Source organism: Heloderma suspectum, chromosome 1, assembly GCF_057233095.1.
Source record: "Heloderma suspectum isolate Gila_16-S chromosome 1, 16-S_ref, whole genome shotgun sequence".
In the NCBI taxonomy this organism is placed as follows: Eukaryota; Metazoa; Chordata; class Lepidosauria; order Squamata; family Helodermatidae; genus Heloderma; species Heloderma suspectum.
Window position 1 is genome coordinate 366,595,237 of NC_139458.1, and position 20,278 is coordinate 366,615,514.

General features: G+C 42.2%; 1 protein-coding gene across 7 annotated transcripts in view; it reads right to left on the bottom strand.

The window, feature by feature from the left end:
- The window catches only part of ARID4B (AT-rich interaction domain 4B), a 132,864-nt gene that overhangs the window by 71,925 nt on the left and 40,661 nt on the right, over positions 1-20,278 (bottom strand). For 6 of the 7 annotated variants that reach the window (XM_084828167.1, XM_084828164.1, XM_084828163.1 and 3 more), the window contains exons 3-5: positions 14,740-14,850; positions 11,762-11,827; positions 6,842-6,932 (exon numbers count right to left, since the gene is read on the bottom strand). In XM_084828167.1, coding sequence (XP_084684293.1) covers positions 6,842-6,932; positions 11,762-11,827; positions 14,740-14,850 — 268 coding nt within the window. Of the gene's footprint in view, positions 1-6,841; positions 6,933-11,761; positions 11,828-14,739; positions 14,851-20,278 lie in introns of those variants that run through there. The other variant, XM_084828169.1, reaches the window with a different exon arrangement.

Consider the following 20,278-nt stretch of genomic DNA (forward strand, 5'->3'; position numbering starts at 1 on the left):
CCAAATCTTCCTGATCACTTGGGTGATAAGGGGCAGAGGAGGAAAGGCGTAAGTTCTCACTCCAAACCCGAAACCTTTTGTTGAATCTTGGAGTGAATCTTGAGAGAAGTTCTCTACCTGAGATTCATTGATGTCATCTTTATTATCTAGACTTATGGACAAGAGGCCCTGACAAATTCCACCAGGACTTCAATAACTTTCACCCCATAATCAAACAGTCCACACAGCAGGTAAACTTTCTGGATACAGTGGTACGACTATATAATGGTCATATAAACACCAACCTGTATTGGAAACATGCTTCAAGCTTCCACTCAGAACACACCTCAAAATCCATTATCTATAGGCAAGCCCTAAGATACAACCACATCTGCTCTGACATATCAGACAAAGACTCAAAGTATAAAGATCTAACTCAGGCATTTCTTAGACTACAATACCTACCCAACAAAGATAATGAACAGATCAACAGGGCCAGGCTAATATCCAAGAGTAATATACTACAGACTCAGAAGAGAAAACAGTAGAACACCACCTGTCACTTATGCAGTTAGGGCCAGAAATATTGGAACAAGGATAACTGTTTTGGCAGTTGGCCTCTGTACACCACCACATTGAAGTTGAAAGGAAACACACCCAGACGGGAGTGAAGTCAGGACTTTCAGCTGTAATTCAAGGGGTGTGACAAAAGTGGGGCACTAACCATTCAGGAAGGATAGCCAGTGGCATACACACACACACACCCATCGTTGGTGGCTCATAAGTAATGGAACGAATGGCTGACAAGCAGCTGCCTGGGTATCCCATAGCCAATCAAGTAGATAAAAGGCCTGGAGATGGTTCTGAGTGTTACATTTGCATTTGGTAGCTGTTCACTGGAACTCCCAACATGAGGTCCAAAGAGGTGTCCATGCGAGTGAAGGACGCCATCGTTAGGCTGAGGAAACAACATAAACCCATCAGAGAGATAGCAAAAATAGTGGGAGTGGCCAACACAACAGTTTGGAACATCCTGAAAAAGAAGGAATTAACTGGCAAGCTCAGCAACAGCAAAAGGCCTGGAAGACCACGGAAGACAACTAAAGTGGATGACCGCAGAATTCTGCTCATGGTGAAGAGGAACCCTTTCACAACATCTAGCCAAGTCAAGAATGCTCTTGAGGAGGTAGGCATGCCATTGTCAACATCTACAGTCAAGAGACGGCTTTATGAATGTAAATACAGAGGCTTCACAACAAGGTGCAAACCACTGGTAATGTTCAAGAACAGACAGGCCAGATTAGCCTTTGCCAGCAAACACCTAAAAAAGCCTGCCCAGTTCTGGAATAAGATTCTTTGGACTGATGAAACCAAGATTAACTCGTACCAGAATGATGGGAAAAGTATGGAGAAGGAAAGGAACAGCTCATGATCCAAAGCATACCACATCATCTGTCAAACATGGTGGAGGCAGTGTTATGGCATGGGCATGTATGGCTGCCAATGGAACCGGGTCACTGGTGTTTATTGATGACCTGACTGCTGATAAAAGCAGCAGGATGAATTCTGACGTGTATAGGGCTATACTTTCTGCTCAGATTCAGCCGAATGCTGCCAAACTGATAGATCGCCACTTCTTATTGCAGATGGATAATGACCCAAAACATACAGCAAAAGCTACCCAAGAGTTTCTCAAGGCAAAGAAGTGGGATGTTCTTCAATGGCCAAGTCAGTCACCTGATCTCAACCCAAGAAAGCATGCTTTTCACTTCCTGAAGACAAGACTGAAGGCAGAAAGACCCACAAACAAGCAGCAGCTGAAGGCAGCTGCAGTAAAGGCCTGGCAAAGCATCTCGAGGGAGGAAACTCAGCATTTGGTCATGTCCATGGGTTCCAGACTTCAGGCAGTCATTGACTGCAAAGGATTTTCATCCAGGTATTAAAGGCGATCCTTCAGTTTGAAATGATGCTGGTTTGTTCCATTACTTATGAGCCACCAATGACTGGGGGGGGGGGTAATGCCACTGGCTGTACTTCCTGAATGGTTAGTGCCCCATGTTTGTCACACCCCTTGCATTACAGCTGAAAGTCCTGACTTCGCTCCCGTCTGGGTGTGTTTCCTTTCAACTTCAATGTGGTGGTGTACAGAGGCCAACTGCCAAAACAGTTATCCTTGTTCCAATATTTCTGGCCCTGACTGTAGTTCCCAGCAAAGTCCACTCAGATGTAGCATCAGTGATGTACAACCCATCCTGAACAATGACACATCCCTCTCACAGACCTTTAGCGGTAGGCCTGAACTTGCTTACAGACAGCCATCCAAAGATTTCTCACCAACAACAGACCTCGCAACAGAGATAGCAACATAGGAACCAGACCCTGCAGCAGCTCCAATGCCATCTCTGCCCCCTTCTCTGCCCCTTTATCTACCCTGACAACACTATTACAGGACCTAATAATATCATCCACAGTATCAGGGATTCACATACCTGATGAGTCTCCAATGTGATATATACCATTATTTGCAAGGAATGGCCAAATGCATTCTATAGAAGACCAACAGGCCAGTCTCTGTGACAAAGAATAAATGGGCACAAATCTGACATAAGGAATGACATTGTTCGGAAACCGGGGGAGGGGGGGATTTCAGCCTCTAAGGACATTCTTGTCAAGGGCTTCTTGGTGGCCTCTTTCAGTCTAATCCAGTAGCCAAGTCCAGACACAGACAAAGGGATTCTTTTCAAAGCTTTATACCTTTTTTTACAACTTAACAACTCTACTGTTAGCAACTAGCTATGAGCAGCAGAGTACCTATGCCCTAAGTTGGAACAGTTGGTCCCCGTTTGAAGGAGAATCACTGGCAGACCCTGAACTTATGGGCTAGGGAGAGTCCCTCCCCTTTTCCCTTGGATCCTCTGGGCGGAACCGTTGTTTGCGCGCCAACCGGGCACTACACCTCCTTTCCGCACCCTCCATTTGGCGCCACTCCCTGCATCGGCGTCACGCATCCAGCAAGTCTTCTTCCCGCGCTCTCTCACTCCCGGGTCCGCTATCTATGTCAGGAATGCTGGTGGGAGGAATCTGTGCCAGCTGTTGGCCCTGGGAAGGATGAGCGCGCTCCTCTCCCAGGAGCGGCTGCTCCACCTCAGAATCAGAACTACTCTGGGATTCTATGGGCTCAGTGTCCACCCTGACAATTCTATGAATGACGTTAAAGTGGCCATTCTTGAACAAAGGAATTTCAAAGAGAGATGTCAATGTGAAATCACTGAAGGCGTGGGTTATTTGAGGGCTGTCTGACTCTCAAACAACCCTTGCCATCTGGGTTCAAATGACATGACAAGACAAGGCAAGTCCGATTCCTGTGGGTGCCATGCAAAAATGGCACCCAGCACGACGTGGCAGCCCCCACAGGTAAATTAAGCCACAGTGGGATGTTGTGTTGTGCGAACCAGGCCACTCTGTACCAGAATGATTATTCAGTTATCTTACCTATGTTAATAAGAACAAGTAGGGGTTCCAGTTTAAAAACCAGGCTGGGGGAATGGAGAGTTGAGCTAGATTCTCTCCATTCTGCAAACCTTTGGAAAACTCACCCAGTTCTAACACTTCAAAATACTAGCTTGATCTGCAAGGAACTAAATGCCCCCAAAACAAAAGCTAGAAATAAAAAAGTGAGTGAAGAAGTAACAGAACCTGGATACTTTTCTTCTTTTGTTTGAGTGGGGTTCCTAGTGTCTGGACTCAGGAATGGGCTGGGTGAGGGCTAAATTGTGATACTGTAAGTAGGTAGTTCCAAGATCCAGGAAGTCAGTGTACAACCTCTTTTGGATGGGGTTGCTCTCCCTCTAAAAGAACAAGTACACAGCTTGATGGTACTCTTGGGTTCAACACTGTCACAAGAGGCCCAGAGTACCTTTTACCAGCTTTGGCTGGTTTGCCAGCTGCAGCCTTTTCTGGACAGGGGATAGCCTGGTGATCCATGCTCTGGTAAACTCCAGGCTAGATTACTGCAATGTGTTATACGTGAGGATGCCCATGAAGGAGATCCAGAAGCTTCAACTGGTGCAGAATTCAGCAGCTAGAATTTTGACCAGTTTGTCTAGGTGGAGTCATAGAACACCAATTCTGAAAAAATAACATTAGCTGCCTATTTTCTTCTGAGTCCAATTCAAGATACTGGTGCTTACCTTTAAAGCCCTGGTACCCAAATACTATAAGGGGCACCTTCTCCCATACCAACCTAATCATGCATTACAATTGTCAGGAGAGGATCTTTCCACTGTTGGTGTCCCAACTCTGAAATCTCTTCCTGAGGGAGTTCTGCCTGGCACCAATGCTGCACTCTTTTAGGCACACTGGCATTTTAATTTGTTTACAGCTTAATGTGGTTTGTATGGTTTTTACTGGTTGATGAGTTGCTGTTTTACTCCTCTCAGTTTATGGACTGATGTGTCTTGCTGTGCTTTACTGTACTGTTGATGTGTCATTTTCTCTTTGTACACGGCCCTGGAACCTCCTTTTGTGGGTGAAAGGCAGTTTAGAAAATTAAATAAATAATAAATAATTTAGACGAGTGGTTTGAATGGTAAAATATCTTTGTAGGATTGTTTGCATTTCTAATTAAAAGTGAAAGGTTGCACTTTAGCTGGTTGAAGACGAACTTTTGTTAAATAAATGCTCAGTGTGTTTTACAAGTTGAATCTATGCATGCTTACTCAGAAGTAAGCATAACTGAGTTCAATTGTGTTTACTCCCAAGTAAATGCATATAGGATTGTAGTTTTATTATCAAATTATGTAGCTGGGAACAGTTGGAAGTTAGGCAGGGATTTTAAAGTGGAATACCACAGATTTCGCCTATTGCTTCCCCACCCCCTTGAACAGAGATCTTTAAGCATTTTTTAAAATAACACTTAGAAGTGTTAACTAACTCTTAACAATCCACGCAAATACGTTTTGTATCTTGAAATTTTGGATTTTCTCACTGGGCATTAAGAGCAAAGTGGTATCTGCTTATGATAGCATGATGGGATCAGATAACTTGTCATGGAGGAACTAATCATCATTCTGAAGGCCCTAAATGAAGGAGCTTACATGTCAAAAATGTGGTTTCATCATGAATTCTGATTAAAAATAAATAAATCCCAATGTAGATTTTCTAAATCCCCATGGGCAAAGAATTTCAGTGATTCAGCTTGGAAAAAACTGCATCTGAGACATAAATTCTAGCCTAAGAAAACTCATGCCGCACAAGAGTTTAGTCTTTAAGGTGTGACAGGACTCCTTGAAAAACCAGTAATTCTTCTTTCATTTTTGTAATAAAGACATCTTAGATAGAAAATAAAAATAAGTATTGTACTGGTCTACTTCTATGCTTTCCCCACATTTTGTGGTTGTCCCAGAAAACAGCAATATAAATATTGTTTAATATTGGAATGTACATAAAACATATATATTTGTGCCTGTGTGGGACAATAACAGTCTTAAAATAGTATCTGAAAGGGAAGAAATCCCTGTCAAAAGCTGTGGGATGAATCTCAGGTTAAAAGGAAAAGATATCATCCTACATAAAGCCTGAATTTCATAACTTTAACTGACAAAATCTGTGTTGATAACTTCATATAATATTGTTGCACTATCATGATTGAACTGGAATTCACAGCCAGCTAGCAAAAACTAACACTGGGCTACTAAGCCCAGACCTGATTTATTTATTTTTTAATTTATTGACTTATTTATATGCCTTCTACATCCAATAAAATTCCCAAGTGGTAAACAATAAAAAGGAAGGAAAACAATCAATATACAGAGTTATTATCTTTAAAATCAAGTTATGCTAATAAAACCATGACTGGTGAGTCAGGGAAGGCTTGTTCAAATAAAAATTTCTTCAACAGGCACCAAAACAAAATGTTTGTGCCTGCCTGACATCAATAGGCAAGGAATTCCAGAGAGAGGGAGCCAATACTCTGAAGGCTCTACTCAGAGTGGACTGCGTGGGGGACACAGTGTGTATACAGTGTGGGGGAGGTCCCCATTTGCAGAAGCAGTCTCTGTACTATTTGAAAAGATGACCCCATATATGAGAAAGCAACTGAAAAGCAACCTTCAGCACAGCACAAAAATGAGTTTATGAGAACAAAAAAGGCTTGCACCAGGGTGAGCAACATGTGGGCTTCCAGATATTTTAGCCTATATCTCCCATCACCCTTCACCACTAGCTATGCTGGCTAGGGCTGATTAGAGTTTTACACCACAACATCTGGAGGACCACATGTTGTCCACCCCTGCCTTACACCTAAAAAAACTCTCTGGAGTTTTGAGTTTTAGCTTTTCTAACTTTTCTAAATTAGAATCAACATCTCATTTAAGATTTGTTACACACATTTCAGAGACATTTTACACCTCTCATTTTTAGATCTACTGAATATGCATCAGGTTCTAGAATCATAAATTTAACTTAAACTGAAGTGAACCAGTTATATGTATGAAAGCAAACATTTTTGCAAACTTTGGGAACCAGGCCAAGGATGCTTACTTAGCCCTACCCCCTTCCCATAACTTTATTTAATTCCTTTCATTTTTTCCAAATTATTCTGCTACTATCTTTTATTCTTTTCTTCCCATTTCCATCTCCATGCCTACTGTTTTTTCCTGTTGTTGTTAAGCAGCTTCTGTCCAAGAATATTGTTAAGCAGCCATATATAGATTTCAATTAATGTGATATTTTGAGACCAAGAAAGTGCTCAATAAATTAAAAAAACAGGCCTACATTTCACTGGTTATTATGAAAGAAGATACATTGTTTTCTGACCTGTAAGTTTTGGATGGGTGAAAAATAAAGTTAGTTTTTTCCTTACCTACAGTGTACCAACTAGCATCTGTTAACTTGTTGATGACAGCCTCCTGATAAGTTCCATCTGGATTCCTGACGTCCACCACAGTTCCTACCTAAAATATAAAAGCCAGTTAGATAATTTCCAAGCAGGTACTCATTTAGAAAATAGTGAACATTTCATTTTTTTATTTTATTACATACAATTTCGATTTTCAGAAATCAATCTAATTAACTAAGGGCTCAATCCTATGGGGATAAGCAGCCGCCTCCAAACTCAGAGGTGACCACCAATCCAATGCAGGGCAGGAGAATTGCAGAGGGAATCATCCCCTCCACATTTCAGCTGCTCTGCATTTGCGGCTAGACAGCTGATTTCAGCTGTCTAGCCGCGGGCAGGCAGAGCGGGGGAAGCGGCTCCTGGACGACACATAGGATGTGTTGTACTGGCATTTCCGCTTTCCCCGCCCTGAAACACCCCCTGGAATGCCCCGTTTTCACCGCTCCGCACTCCTCTACTGAGCGCAGAGCCATTCTGAGCTGCTTGGAAGGGAGGGGGGCAAGGTCGGTTCCCAGAAACAGACATATTCTATGTCTGTCTATCCACTGACTAGCAGCCACAGGATTCCTCCCTCTGTATGTAGCTGGATTTCTGAAAAAAGATCTGGAAAAGAACACCAAAGGGCTTTTGGGGATAAAAGTTCGAAATATGGCTTAACTTAATTAGGGAATACCAGTTTTAAAATTACATGGCTTCCAATTTGAATGTTGAGTATTTGGCATAAAACTGGCCAAAACTAAAGCTTCCTGTCCACCTTCGATCTTCAGAAGGGGATAGGTTTTTAACATTCCTTTGAAATAATCTAAATCGAGTAATCTGAATGCCACATTTTACCTTCCAGACTTTTAATATCTGTATTATTTGTACTAAGATGGTGTCTTCTAGAATTACTAACAGGATTATTTTATACATGAATTGTTTTCACTTAAACTAAGAGCACTGTATGTCTTTGGAGGGTGGTCCATACAAAACTGTATACTCCGATGTTACTATGTATCTACAGACTTTTAAAAAAATCTAATGATAAAGTATGTTCTGTGATAAACTTCCAAAAAGGAATGCTTATAAAGCAGTTCCAGGTAAAAGTGGGGGATAGCAGAGTTTCTTTTCTGGCTGCAGAACCTCACAATTCACTGAATGCTAGTCAAGAGGGTAAAAATCTCCAGATTTCCAGGAGTGCCACTTCAGGGTGGAGGGGCACAAGGGAGGGATGAAAAGCCTGATGCAACCCCAGAACATTTTGCATCCCAGCTGCCTGGGTTGCAGTTTTTGTCATTCTGGCTCAGATTTTATCCTGGGCCTGGAAATACATTTAAACATAACTATGTAACCAATGTTGCTGGAAAATTTTCTGAATTCAAATGTTGGGAAACAGTGGTATGGCACAAACTTGCTATGTGCACTACAGGAACAAAATGAAAATCCACAAGTTGAAAAATCATCGGAGAAGCAATCCAAAGAGAAAGAGAGTTGTAGCAGTAGCACTGCTGCTGATGGAATCTGCCATACACCAGTGATTTCTGCCCAAGTGAACATCTAATAATATGACTGTTCAGATGACTGGAAGCAGGTTCCACATCTGGTCCCCATCCTGTCACACACGTTTTTCAATACAAACAGTAAATGGCAATGGAGGCATGTATAACGTACCTGCCCATACATTCAGTGAAACTATAGAGCAAGCAGTAATTTATGAGCATATCTCAGTATATAGAATTATAAATACTGAAGTATGAAAATAAAACAAATCCAATTTGGTTTGATTGCTAGCAATTAACAAATACCATCACATAACTGTTATTTTGGACTAGACCAGAAGAACTTCAGAATTCTGCTTAGAAACAGTGGATTTAAAAAAAAAATAGGGCAGCATGCCCAAAGTATTTTTAAAAGCCAGGTTCTCAGTTTTTAGCCAAAAATGCCCCCCAAAGGCACTTTTCAGATATGCTGATATGCCTACTTACTACTTTCTTACTGCCAGCAGATGGTGAACAAGAGCTAACGGTCAAAGCTGTACACTATAATAGGTGTTTAAAACAAAAGCCAGACAAACTTCTTAGTTCTGTGTCCTAAAAGCCTGAACTTGTATGCACTGCTATTCCAACTCCTCTGAATCTCCAAGAAGATTAAAAGAAGAGAAAACCTCTAATCAGTGTAAAAGCTGTTACATTTTGTATGGGGAAGGGAGAAAATTGCCCATTTTAAAGCTTTCTTTTAAGTGTTCCATTTAAAATTAACATGCTTCTTTTCATTAACCATCATCTTCCCTCTCTGTTGTCTCCACTCTTATGCTCTCTGTAGAGTTCACAGGAAAGGAGCAATTAATATGATAGACAACAAAAGGAAAGGCTACATTCTCTCCATCATAGGGACCGCTCTTGCTTTACATTGTAATGGTAATGAGGAAACATTACTTACCACTCATTGTTTTCAATGAGATAATATGTTTCTTCAGTGTGCATTTTGAATTATTAGATCGACCACTGATGCATTCTATTCACCAACTTAAGGAAACAGCTAGTGGGATACACACCAGTTCAGTAAAACAAGTGGTCATACCTACACTGCTTAGTTCAGGGGCAACTTCTGCCCACATTCCTGTCCATGATACACCGTGAATCCCACCACAATACTTCATATCCAACCCCACACATTCTTTGCATCACATTATGCAAAGTGGAAAATGTTACCAAAAACGTTATAGCAGACACTATCTAGCTGGCATGTTTTGAATTGGAAAAGAGACTGGCAATTCTTGGACTAGGTGATTGCTAGCGAAGATAGGACTGGGCTTTATGAGAAGTCTCTGTAAACTACTTACTATTCTGGACTAAACCAAGTGTGTGACGTGGTATAACCAGCAGCTGCCAGTGAATCAGTGGACTGGGTAGAACTGCCAGCTGCAGCTGCAGGGACAATGGAAGAAGAATTCCTGATGCCTATAAACACTAGGAGGTAATGTTCAGGCAGTGACTGATGCTGAGAAAAGTGCAAATCAGCTGGGGTGGTGGTGGTGGAAGAAATAAAGAATTGTGATGGAGAAGAGATGTGTGGGAAGGGTCAGTCCTGCACACCTCCTCCACATCACATTCCCACACACCCAAACCTAATGAATAATTAGGGGGATTGGGCACCTATAACAGGCTCCAGCCATGACATCCAAAGGCTAGGCAAACTATGCACCATGGGTTGCTCACCTGCGGCCTACATCTTTATTCACCAGAAGGAATGGCTTACGGTGTGGGAAGATATTGTAAACAATATGGGATCCCAAGAGCCCCATGGGTGAACAGAAGGCATTTCTACATCTGTACTGTGGTGCATGTAGCCAATGCCCAACACACAAATTGCACCCCATTCTGTAGTCTCTCTAGCCTTCAAGAGTGGTCTTTCTGGGGGGTGGGGCAGAGGATTCAAAAAGCCTGTAGTGAGAAGGAGAGGCCTGGTGCACTCTCAGAACACCGTGAATGGGTTCGTACAACATGACAACCCATCATGGATGACAAGCTGCAGTGGGCTGTCATGTTGTGCAAATCCAGACTGGTTACCACAGGGTGGCCTGTGTGCAACAAGCCACCCTAACAATGCATGGCTTGTTGTAGGGGCTGTTGAACCCACGATAGGTTGGCGTGTCATCTGAACCCAGCACTGCCAACCCATCATGGGTTGTGAGCATTGGAAAGAGAGCTGCTTGGCAAGAGAGGAAGAAACCCCTACTGCTCTTGCCCATGAATGAGTGACAGTCCCTCCAACGGTGCCCAAACAGCACTTTGGACGGGTTATCACTTATTCAGTAACTCTTTTTCACACAGACTCTTCTTCACAGAGATCTACAAGCAACCTGCTTTTTGGTCCCCTGCACACTAACCAAGGCAACCTGACAGCTCCTTTGACTGCTGTCAAATGTAGTCGTGGCTAAGGTGAAAGAGTGCAAAAGGTGGGTTGGTTTGTACTTCTCTACTGAAACAACATGCTGGGGGATCAGGCAAGTGGGGATTTGAGCCACAGCTCCCCCAACGGCTGGAGCAATACTTTAAACCCTGGGGATCACCCTGCTAAGGGGATGATCTACACCTCTTTCCCCCACCTGTCAATTGTCAAAAGCTAAAAAATCAGCCTATATACTTTGTCCTCTTGTAAGTATGTTTGACAGCTGAAACATACAAGGTACCGGACAAGGGGAACCTATATTCTGGACAGTTAAAGTTGCGCACTTGCACAACTCCAAAAATGCAACAAAAATTATAACAATTTTTAAAAGAGAGCATTTGTGCACACTGCAAGGGCCAAATAAATAAATAACTTTCACCACTGTTTTTGTGCAAATGCCCAAATGCAAAAAAGAAAGAAGCCGGGAACTGCAACATGGTTCCAGTGGCGAGGGCATCTTGGCGGCAGACAAGACAGGCCCTGCTGCTAAGTCCCCTGGAATATCTCCCAGGGCCAACAGGAGAACCAAGGGGAAAGGAGCGGGAGAACAGTCCTCATTGAACCCAATCGTCTGTCAGGCTCACTGTGGGTTGTTCAGATGACAACCCGCACTGCGTGGCTTATTTTGCAGGGTGGGTTGTAGTGTCATGCAAACGCAACCTGTGTATGGTACTTTGGATCCCAATCCATATATTTTCAGAATCTATTCTAATCACTCATGTACTGTGCCAGATACAAGTTACCTCTTCCTAAATTCTACAGCTCCAAACAACTCAACCTCATTTTAATACTATGCAAACTACACTCTATCCAGATTAAATGAAAAATTTTCAGGCTCCAGAAGATAATTTTGATGCCTAGTAAATGAACTGTTCAGTAAGTACAACCTTCATATACATTACTATAAATATACTGATGTGTCAGGAAACGCTTATTATTATGCAGCTATATTACCTTTAAAGGGCCTTTTATATGATCATCCTGAACTTCCACAGTTGACGAATCATGCCTAAACGTTACCTAGAATACACAATTCAAAGGACAATAAAAGCATTGCAAGGATAAGTACAGCTACCATATTTTTGATCTTGAGTTTAAGCAGTCCACAGAAGCTGCAGATTATGCTACTACCAGTCTAATAACTATATCTGGCACATCTCCTCCCATCTTTCTCCTCCCATTCTTCCAGTTTGGAAAAACTCCATTCTGTACTAGTATTAGAGTTTGTAGCAAAGTGTACTAAATAGTGCTTGAAAAAGAATCTGAAATATTAGAATTACCACCATTTAAAAGGTCAATTAAAAGGAACATGAGAGCTAATGTAAAATACAGACTGCTAGACTTGGACTGAGGAAACCTTTCTTCAGATCTCTGCTCAGCGACAAAGTAGCTTTGAGTAAATCACTCTCAGTCTAATCCAGAACTAATTGCTCTAAGAATAAATGGCATTACCACATGTATGCTCCTTTAAGGAAGAATGGCACAGAAATATAATCAATAATAACATAATTACATAGGACTTTACTATTACACACACCCCAATTACAGGTTGTTACCTATACTATGTTATCTTTATGGTGATACTGTCCATACTGTAGGGAAGTGAATCCCTGTCATGGCCCAGAACTGGCATCCCTCAGAGACTGAAGCTTCCAGTGACAGTGACTCTAGGGAGGCATCAGAATACATTTCTGGTCCTTCTGAAGTGGGGACCACTGCCTTGGACTTCATATCTTGTCCACACCACTCCCAGGAGGCTCCACTACCCTCTGAGGAATGGACTTCAGACTCCTCTCGTGATCAGGGAGACCCTGGAGAGCAGTCTTCAACTTGTTCCCCCTTTCTCCACCCTTCATTCCCTAGGAGAAGTCAATGCCTGCAGGAAAAAAGGCTAGTAAGGGGAGACATGATAGAAGTGTACAAAATTATGTATGAAAAAAGAGGATAGGGAGACATTGTTCTCCCTCTCTCACAATACTAGAACCTGGAGTCATCCCATGAAGCTGATTGGTGGGAGATTCCAGACAGATAAAAGGAAATACTCCCTCACACAGCACATAGATAAACTATGGAATTTGCTACTACAAAATGTAGTGATGGCCACCAATTTGGATGGCTTTAAAAGGGGGTTAGACAAATTCCTGGAGGAGAAGGCTATCAATGGTTCCTAGTCCTGATGGCTATACGCCACTTCCAGTATCAGAGGCAGTATGCCTACGTGCACCAGTTGCTAGGGAACGTGGGCAGGAGGGGGCTGATACACTCATGTCATGCTTGTGGGTTCCTGGTCAACAGCTGATTGGCCACTGTGTGAACAGAATCCTGGACTAGATGGACCCTTGGTCTGATTCAGTATGGCTCTTCTTACGCTGGCCCTTTAACAGCCAGATGCAGCACCTAAAGGGGTGGAGTTTCCAGTAAGACTCTCTTGGCCTGACTATAAAAACCTGCCAGTTGTTCTCAGAGTTTGCTGGAGTAACTTGTTATTTCCCTAGCTCCAGGATTGCTGACTAAGGCCCTGAAACCTAACCTTAGCTCCACACGTGACCTAACCATCTTGATCACACCAAGCCTCCTCACCTGAGCTGTTGCCCAAGACAGAAACAGATTCCCTGATGGAGCACGAGAATCCCATAGAATTTGGATGTTTTAAGTGGAATCATGAAAACAGGACTTTAAATGCTTTATCTAATAAATGAAACCATAAGGGCTGGCAACCAATTAAACAGACTTTAGAAGATCAACTGATTTGGATTTAACTGATGAACTAAACTGTTTAAACAAACAGTACTGTATCTCCATACAGGTGATATTTTGAAGAAAATGGAACTAAACAACTGTATCTATGTATTTATACACTGACACAACAAATTATTTCTTCCTAAAATACTTTTCAGAAACAATTAATCCATAACACCAACTGTTCTGCTTATCTTCAACATCTCTTCCAGCTAATGCCAAATTCACTCTTACCTAGCCCACCAAAAGTCCTAAGTGTGACTTCCAAGACAGTCCTGTGAAAGCCAACCAACTGGACAGCAGCAACAAGCTGGAATCAAACTTAACATCTCCCATCTATCAGTGATCCCTAGTTAAAGCCAATTTGGGATAACAGTTGCATAGCAGATATAGCTAGCCCATTACTGCGAGCCATGCTATGAAATGATATGCTAAAAGTACACATGTTGGAAATGTTGGCACTATGGCCCAAACCACAGAAATCCCATTCTGTTAAATGGAAGACCACATGCCTATGAGCTAAAATTAAACAATAAAATATACAGATAGGTGTGTATTGTTGTGCAAGCACTGTATAACAACTGATTTTGGTCCATCTCAGTAAAGTGGCAGGACTCAGAGACATGAGTGTGTGCCATAACAATCCAATCCCACCAATTTCCACTTTATGTGCAATAATACTAGACCACCATACTTAGTAGAGAACAAGCAGCAAAAACAACTGGTGGCTGGAATATTTAAGGATTGTGGAAAACTTTACTTCAACATATGGTAGATCAATGGGGGAGGAGAATCTCTTATCAAACAAATTCTCATGACACAATTTGGTTTGCAAAAATTCTAATTTATGTCTTCCTAATTTGATGGTTACAATTACACATTTTCAAACTGTGATTACTGAACTGATAACATTTTGGAGTTACTGTTAAAAAACAAACAAACCCAACACTAATGCTATGCTGATGCTCTTTACATTTGATGCCCACCACTCGAATAACTTTAAACTTTTATGAGTTCCCAGCTGATAGCAGGTTAATCTATTAGAAGGCAGCTGGACACTCAATCTTAGGGAATAAGTTCCTCCAGCTCTCTCTCTCTCTTCCCTCCCCCTGCTCCGCCCTCAGAATAGCTCAGCATTATACTCACACACTGGACTGCTTTGCAAGATTTTTATTTTAAATATACATACATACCTTGACTTTGACGAGTCTTTTGGCTGTCTTGATCTTGGCCTCACAGAAGGCCCCTCTATATTTTGCACTCACATCAGTACCCACAGTCAAATATGGAGGCTCATCAAGGGCCTAGAAGAGAAGAAAAAGAAACACACTTGGCTTTTAAATCCTTCACAGATATTTTACACACATACCGTCAGTCCTTTACAAAAATGTTGTAATACATTTGTAAAAATAAATTATACAATACTAACTCCAATATGAAAATGTTTTCCTGGCCCAAATTACCACAGCTCTTATAAGTGGGGAAAATCAAACTACTGATCTTTATCATGCCAAAACAATCCATACATGCATAAAAATAATAATAGAAGTTCAAACACAAGATGAATTCTCAAGGTCTTTGTAACTAAATCTAACAGACTTTAAAAGTATATATCAAACAAAGACTTGTGAAATAAGTCATTACATTATTCCAAGTAAATATTTAACCTCATGTAATTTTCTTGGGCTCCAAGATCACTGCAGATGGTGACTGTAGTCATGAAATTAAATCCTTGGGAGGAAAGCTATGGCACACCTAGACAGCATAGTAAGAAGCAGAGACATCACCTTGCTGACAAAGGTTTGTATTATCAAAGCTATGGTTTTCCCAGTAGCAACGTATGGCTGTGAGAGCTGGACTATAAGGAAGGCTGAGCGCCGAAGAATCGATGCTTTCGAACTGTGGTGCTGGAGAAGGCTCTTACGAGTCCCCTGGACTGCAAGGAGGTCAAATCAGTCAATCCTAAAGGAAATCAACCCGGAGTGCTCATTGGAAGGACAGATACTGAAGCTGAAGCTCCAATATTTTGGCCACCTAATGCAAAGAGAAAACTCCCTGGAAAAGACCCTGATGCTGGGAAAGATTGAAGGCAAAAGGAGAAGGGGACGGCAGAGGATGAGATGGCTAGACAGCATCACCGATGCAATGAATATGGACTTGAGCACACTCTGGGAGAGAGCGCAGGACAGGAAGGCCTGGCGTGCTATGGTCCATGGGGTCACGAAGATTCGGACACAACTGAACAACAACAGCAACAAAATTATGCTCATGAACAGTTCTCCAATTATGCAGTTTTCCAGCCATTATCCAACTTTCATCTCTTGCCATCCATGTCATTCAGGACCTGATGTAGCAACTGTTACAGGAAAGTGTATATTATTAGCACTCATTTTTTTATACTAGATAATTTGTTAATTACATCTGTATGCTGCTCCCTGTACATGGAACTCATTACAGAACAGATGGAATTCTCAGGTGGACTTCCACTGAGCCACTGCTCCTCCACCTCCTTAACTTCAGAGCCTGCCTTATACTACAAGTATCACATCAAAAGTAGCCACATATCAGACAGTGTCATCATCGAGCTGGATCCCGACCCCAATTCTGAGGAAACCTCCTCTGGGTGGGGTGGAAGAGTATGGCAGCCCCCAGTGCAGAAGAAGATCTCAAGAAATTCACAGCCCAAGAACCCGCCAGAACCCACCACCCCCAACAGAATCCTATCCAAGGAAACAGGAGACCTCACCGCCTGGGCCCTCACCCTGGTTCTGGAACCCCCCTCCTTGCCACAAGACCCTCAAGAGCAAAAGTGATGATGGACCACGCTTGAAGCTCTGAACCTACAATGAAACACCTGTCTTAATGTCTGTGGTATCCCTTCCTGCAGTGTTACTTGGGAGCAAGGGAAACCAGTGTAGGTGTAGGCCCTTGATTAGGAGCCAGCTGAGAACCAGGAAGGGGTGGAGCAGCCTGTTACTATAAAATTCTGCAGATTCTGCCTGACATGGAACAGATCCTATTGGGCTCTCCTTAGGAAGCCAGTTTCTAAGATCTAGACCAGTGATGGACAACTTGTGGCCCTCCGGGTGTTTTAGCCTACAGTGCTATCAGCCCTACACAGCATAGTCAATGGTGAGGGATCATGGGAGTTGTAGGCCAAAGCATCAGGATGGCCACAAGTTGCCCTTCCCTGACTATTTATTAATTACTAAAATTTATATACTGCCTTATCTGCTAAAAAGCCATCAAGGCGCTGTGACTAGACTGTGTCCAGATCACAACACTGAATCTCCTCTGCATCCTGGGAACAAGGAACCTGAGAGCCAGGCTTGAACTGTTCAGAATCCTGAAGTTCCCGAAAAATAGACAGAAAAGGCTAGAGGGGATCACAGTGAACACAGGGAAGCAAAAGCCCCTGGTGCCCTTCTCCATCTATGGCAGGGATTGGAAATTTGTGTCCCTCCATGGCTTTTGTTTGTTTACTTGTACAACTCCCACAATCCCTCACCATTGGCTATGCTGGCTAGAACTGACGGGAGTTATAGGCCAAAATATATGGAGGGCAACAAGTTGCCCACCCTTGCTCTAAGGATAATTAGCTGTTAATTTGGAGGAGCCCAAAAGTTTGACAAACACTTTCTTAGTAGGTATTAAGAGGTTAAGCGACCATTTGTTGAAAATGTTTTAGATGTGGGACATCCTGCCTTCGGGAAGGTTTTCAGATGATCCACTGGGTCTCTCCTGATCATACCCTTTCCCATAATTTTGTCCAGGGATAGAAAGCAGATGCTTTAGGCAATGTGGGCTGTTTTTCTAATAGCAAAAATGAAGAACTTCTCTTTCCTGTTTAAGAATCTATAAACGTACTGCAAGTTGATACTTCAATTGCACTCTTTTACATTAAAAAAAATCAGAAAAGTAGTCGGACATGATTTAAATCAAGGGACTTGCTTGTTTCAAATACCTGAACAGACTGGACATATTAGTACACCTTTTTTTAAAAGACAGTCCTTTCCAATCTCTCCTTCTCATTTCCAAGGATGGAGGGGATTGGTTTTACAACTTAGTGAACAACACAGCAATCCTAACTTAAAAATCTACTGGCTAGAGGGGGTTAGGATGAGGCAGAAACTATTTTTACCACCAGAATTCCAGATACACCACTTCAACTGTGCTGCTATGCCACCAGAACTCTGCCAGCAATCTGCCAGAACTATGTCAGAAAAATTGCTCAAAACAGGGTGGGGACAAAGGAAGGTCATGGTCCAAAGCCCACTCATTCCCACAACATGCTCACAATGGCAACATAAACTTGTACCAGGACAAGGACTAGTGTAAGTATTTTCTAGATATGCAAAATTTTCAGAAATGTTGAAGCCATTGGGAGGGAAAACATTTTTTTCCAGAGTTTTTCAGAAAAAACCCAGAAATTTTGGGGAAAGGTAGGGGGAGAAAAGCAATACTTATATTTTTAGTGCTCTTTACAGATCTAAAGTCACTTTGTTGCTTTAGGTCAGCCTTCTCCAGCCTGGTGCCCTCCAGATTTTTGGGAATGCAGCTCCCATCAGCCCCCGACAGCATGGTCAATGGTCAGGAATGCTGGTGTTGTAGTCCAAAATATCTGGAGGGCACCAAGTTGGGGAAAGCTGCTTTAGGAACATAAATTATATTGTGTATAACTTGCTTTGCTCATAAAATTATTGTTAAAATTAAACACTTTAAAAATAAACTCAATTAATAAATCTGTCATGATTGTCTGAATAAATATACTTTTAAATTTAATATACCAAACAGGATAACCTTACGAGCAAAGCAAGTTGTACATAATACATTTTAGGTTCCTATTTTATGTCTGATTAGGCATAACTTCAGCAAGTAGTCCCTGAAGTTCTGAAGCATCCTAGAAGCCAGGAGGAAAAGGAAAAACTGGAGGCAGTGGAACACTGATGTACAGCATCTGTTCCTGTTTGTATGGAAGTTTAGGGAAATTTATGAATTTCCTGTTCCTGTTTCTGCGGACGAGTTTAGGTAAACCTGGTCTGAAGGAAGAGCTACTGGGATTTTATTTAGCTGGAAAAGACTCATCTTAGGAATGGTAAGCAACCGTAATTAATTTAAGAACTTTTAAGCAATCTCAACCTATTATTAGGAGAGTGACATTTTATTCACTTTCATAAATCATTTCCATTAATGAACATCGTTTTTTGTTCATTTTGAAAGGTTGTCTCTAGTGGTGGTGTCAATCCCAGGCCTATGCCAGAGGAAGAAAGCTACTGAGTTTCTTTTAGGTACAGAGTGTTTATTCGAGTGGCAGCAGTTAAAAGGTTTTATAGCTGAGGCAGCATTTCCTAATGCTGGGGTCAAATTGAGAACTTCATTAAAAATTGTGGCAGCGAGTTCTGTAGATCCAAGCCTCAAAGTTAATTAAAAAAACATAGGTGGAATAACCCACATGCTGTTCAGTGGCATATGGTGGCAGTGGCAGTGACAGGATAACCTACAGTATTTGTTTCACATGTCGGTTTTAGATTAGAACTACAATGACTGCTGCAGCATCTCACCAGAACAAGCCCAGAAACACAGGACTCTATAGAACAAGCCAAACTGTCAATAATGCACATTTTCTTCCTTATTATGTTATGGTGACCCTACTCACATGTTAGGAAACTGAGCATGACTTGGAGTATCCCTACATCTCTATCAGTGAAAGATATATTAGATCAATAATTTTAATAAGGAATGGAAGAAATAACTATGCTGGGAATTCTTACAGAGAGGATTAGAAAAAACATTTTCCCCCAATGGCTTCATTATTTCCAGAAATCTTACATCTCTAGTCTTTCTATAAAAGTTTTCATAATACATAGTTTTAAAAACCATTTGTGGGGAGTAAAGGCTGGGTAACAACTTGTCATAAATATTTTATTCATAATCCTAAAAGAAAATATTTCACAATCCAAAACAAAAACAGTCCTTGGGGGGAAAAAAACCCAGGGAAAATGTTTTTTTTTCCCAGGCCTTCATATCTCTAGTATTTTCCCTCCCATTTAAGTTAATGGGAATGGAAAACCATTAGGAAGCAGCTCACCACCCACCATGGAATGATTGAGATTAGCATGTGATAGTAACCCAATCACAGCACACCACCAGTAGTATCTAAATTCCACAGAGGCAAAACTCAAGTTACATGACAGGGCACAGAGCTCTATCTCTCCACCCCCATGTTGCATACACGGAGGGAGCAACCCTACGGCCACTAGACACTATCTAGAGGGCCATAGGATATGCTGTTTTCCGGGAACCAACCTTGGAGCCCGTGCTCTGAGGTCGGTTCCAGGAAAATCGACCCCCCCACCACCATCCGTGCTGCCTCCTAGGCAGCACGAGAAGCCCGTCCTCCGTGCTCAGAAGAGGAGCGTGGAGCAACTGAAAAGGGGCAGAGCTGGGGGCGTTCTGGGGCGGCGAGAATGGAGCTGCGTGTATGACACATCCAACGCATCATAAAGTAGCCTCCCCTCCTGGTCAGCCCCCTTGTGGCCAGACAGCCGAAAACGGCTGTCTAGCGGAAAATAGCAGGGCAGGAGAGGCGCAGAAGGAACGATCCCCCCTGTGCCTCTCTTGCCTTGCTTTGGACAGGTGGTCGCCTATCCAAAGGTGTACTCTGGAAATGGATGCTATGGAGAAAGGGCACTTCCCTCATCGCTCGAACAAGGGGTTTTGGCACTTCTAAAA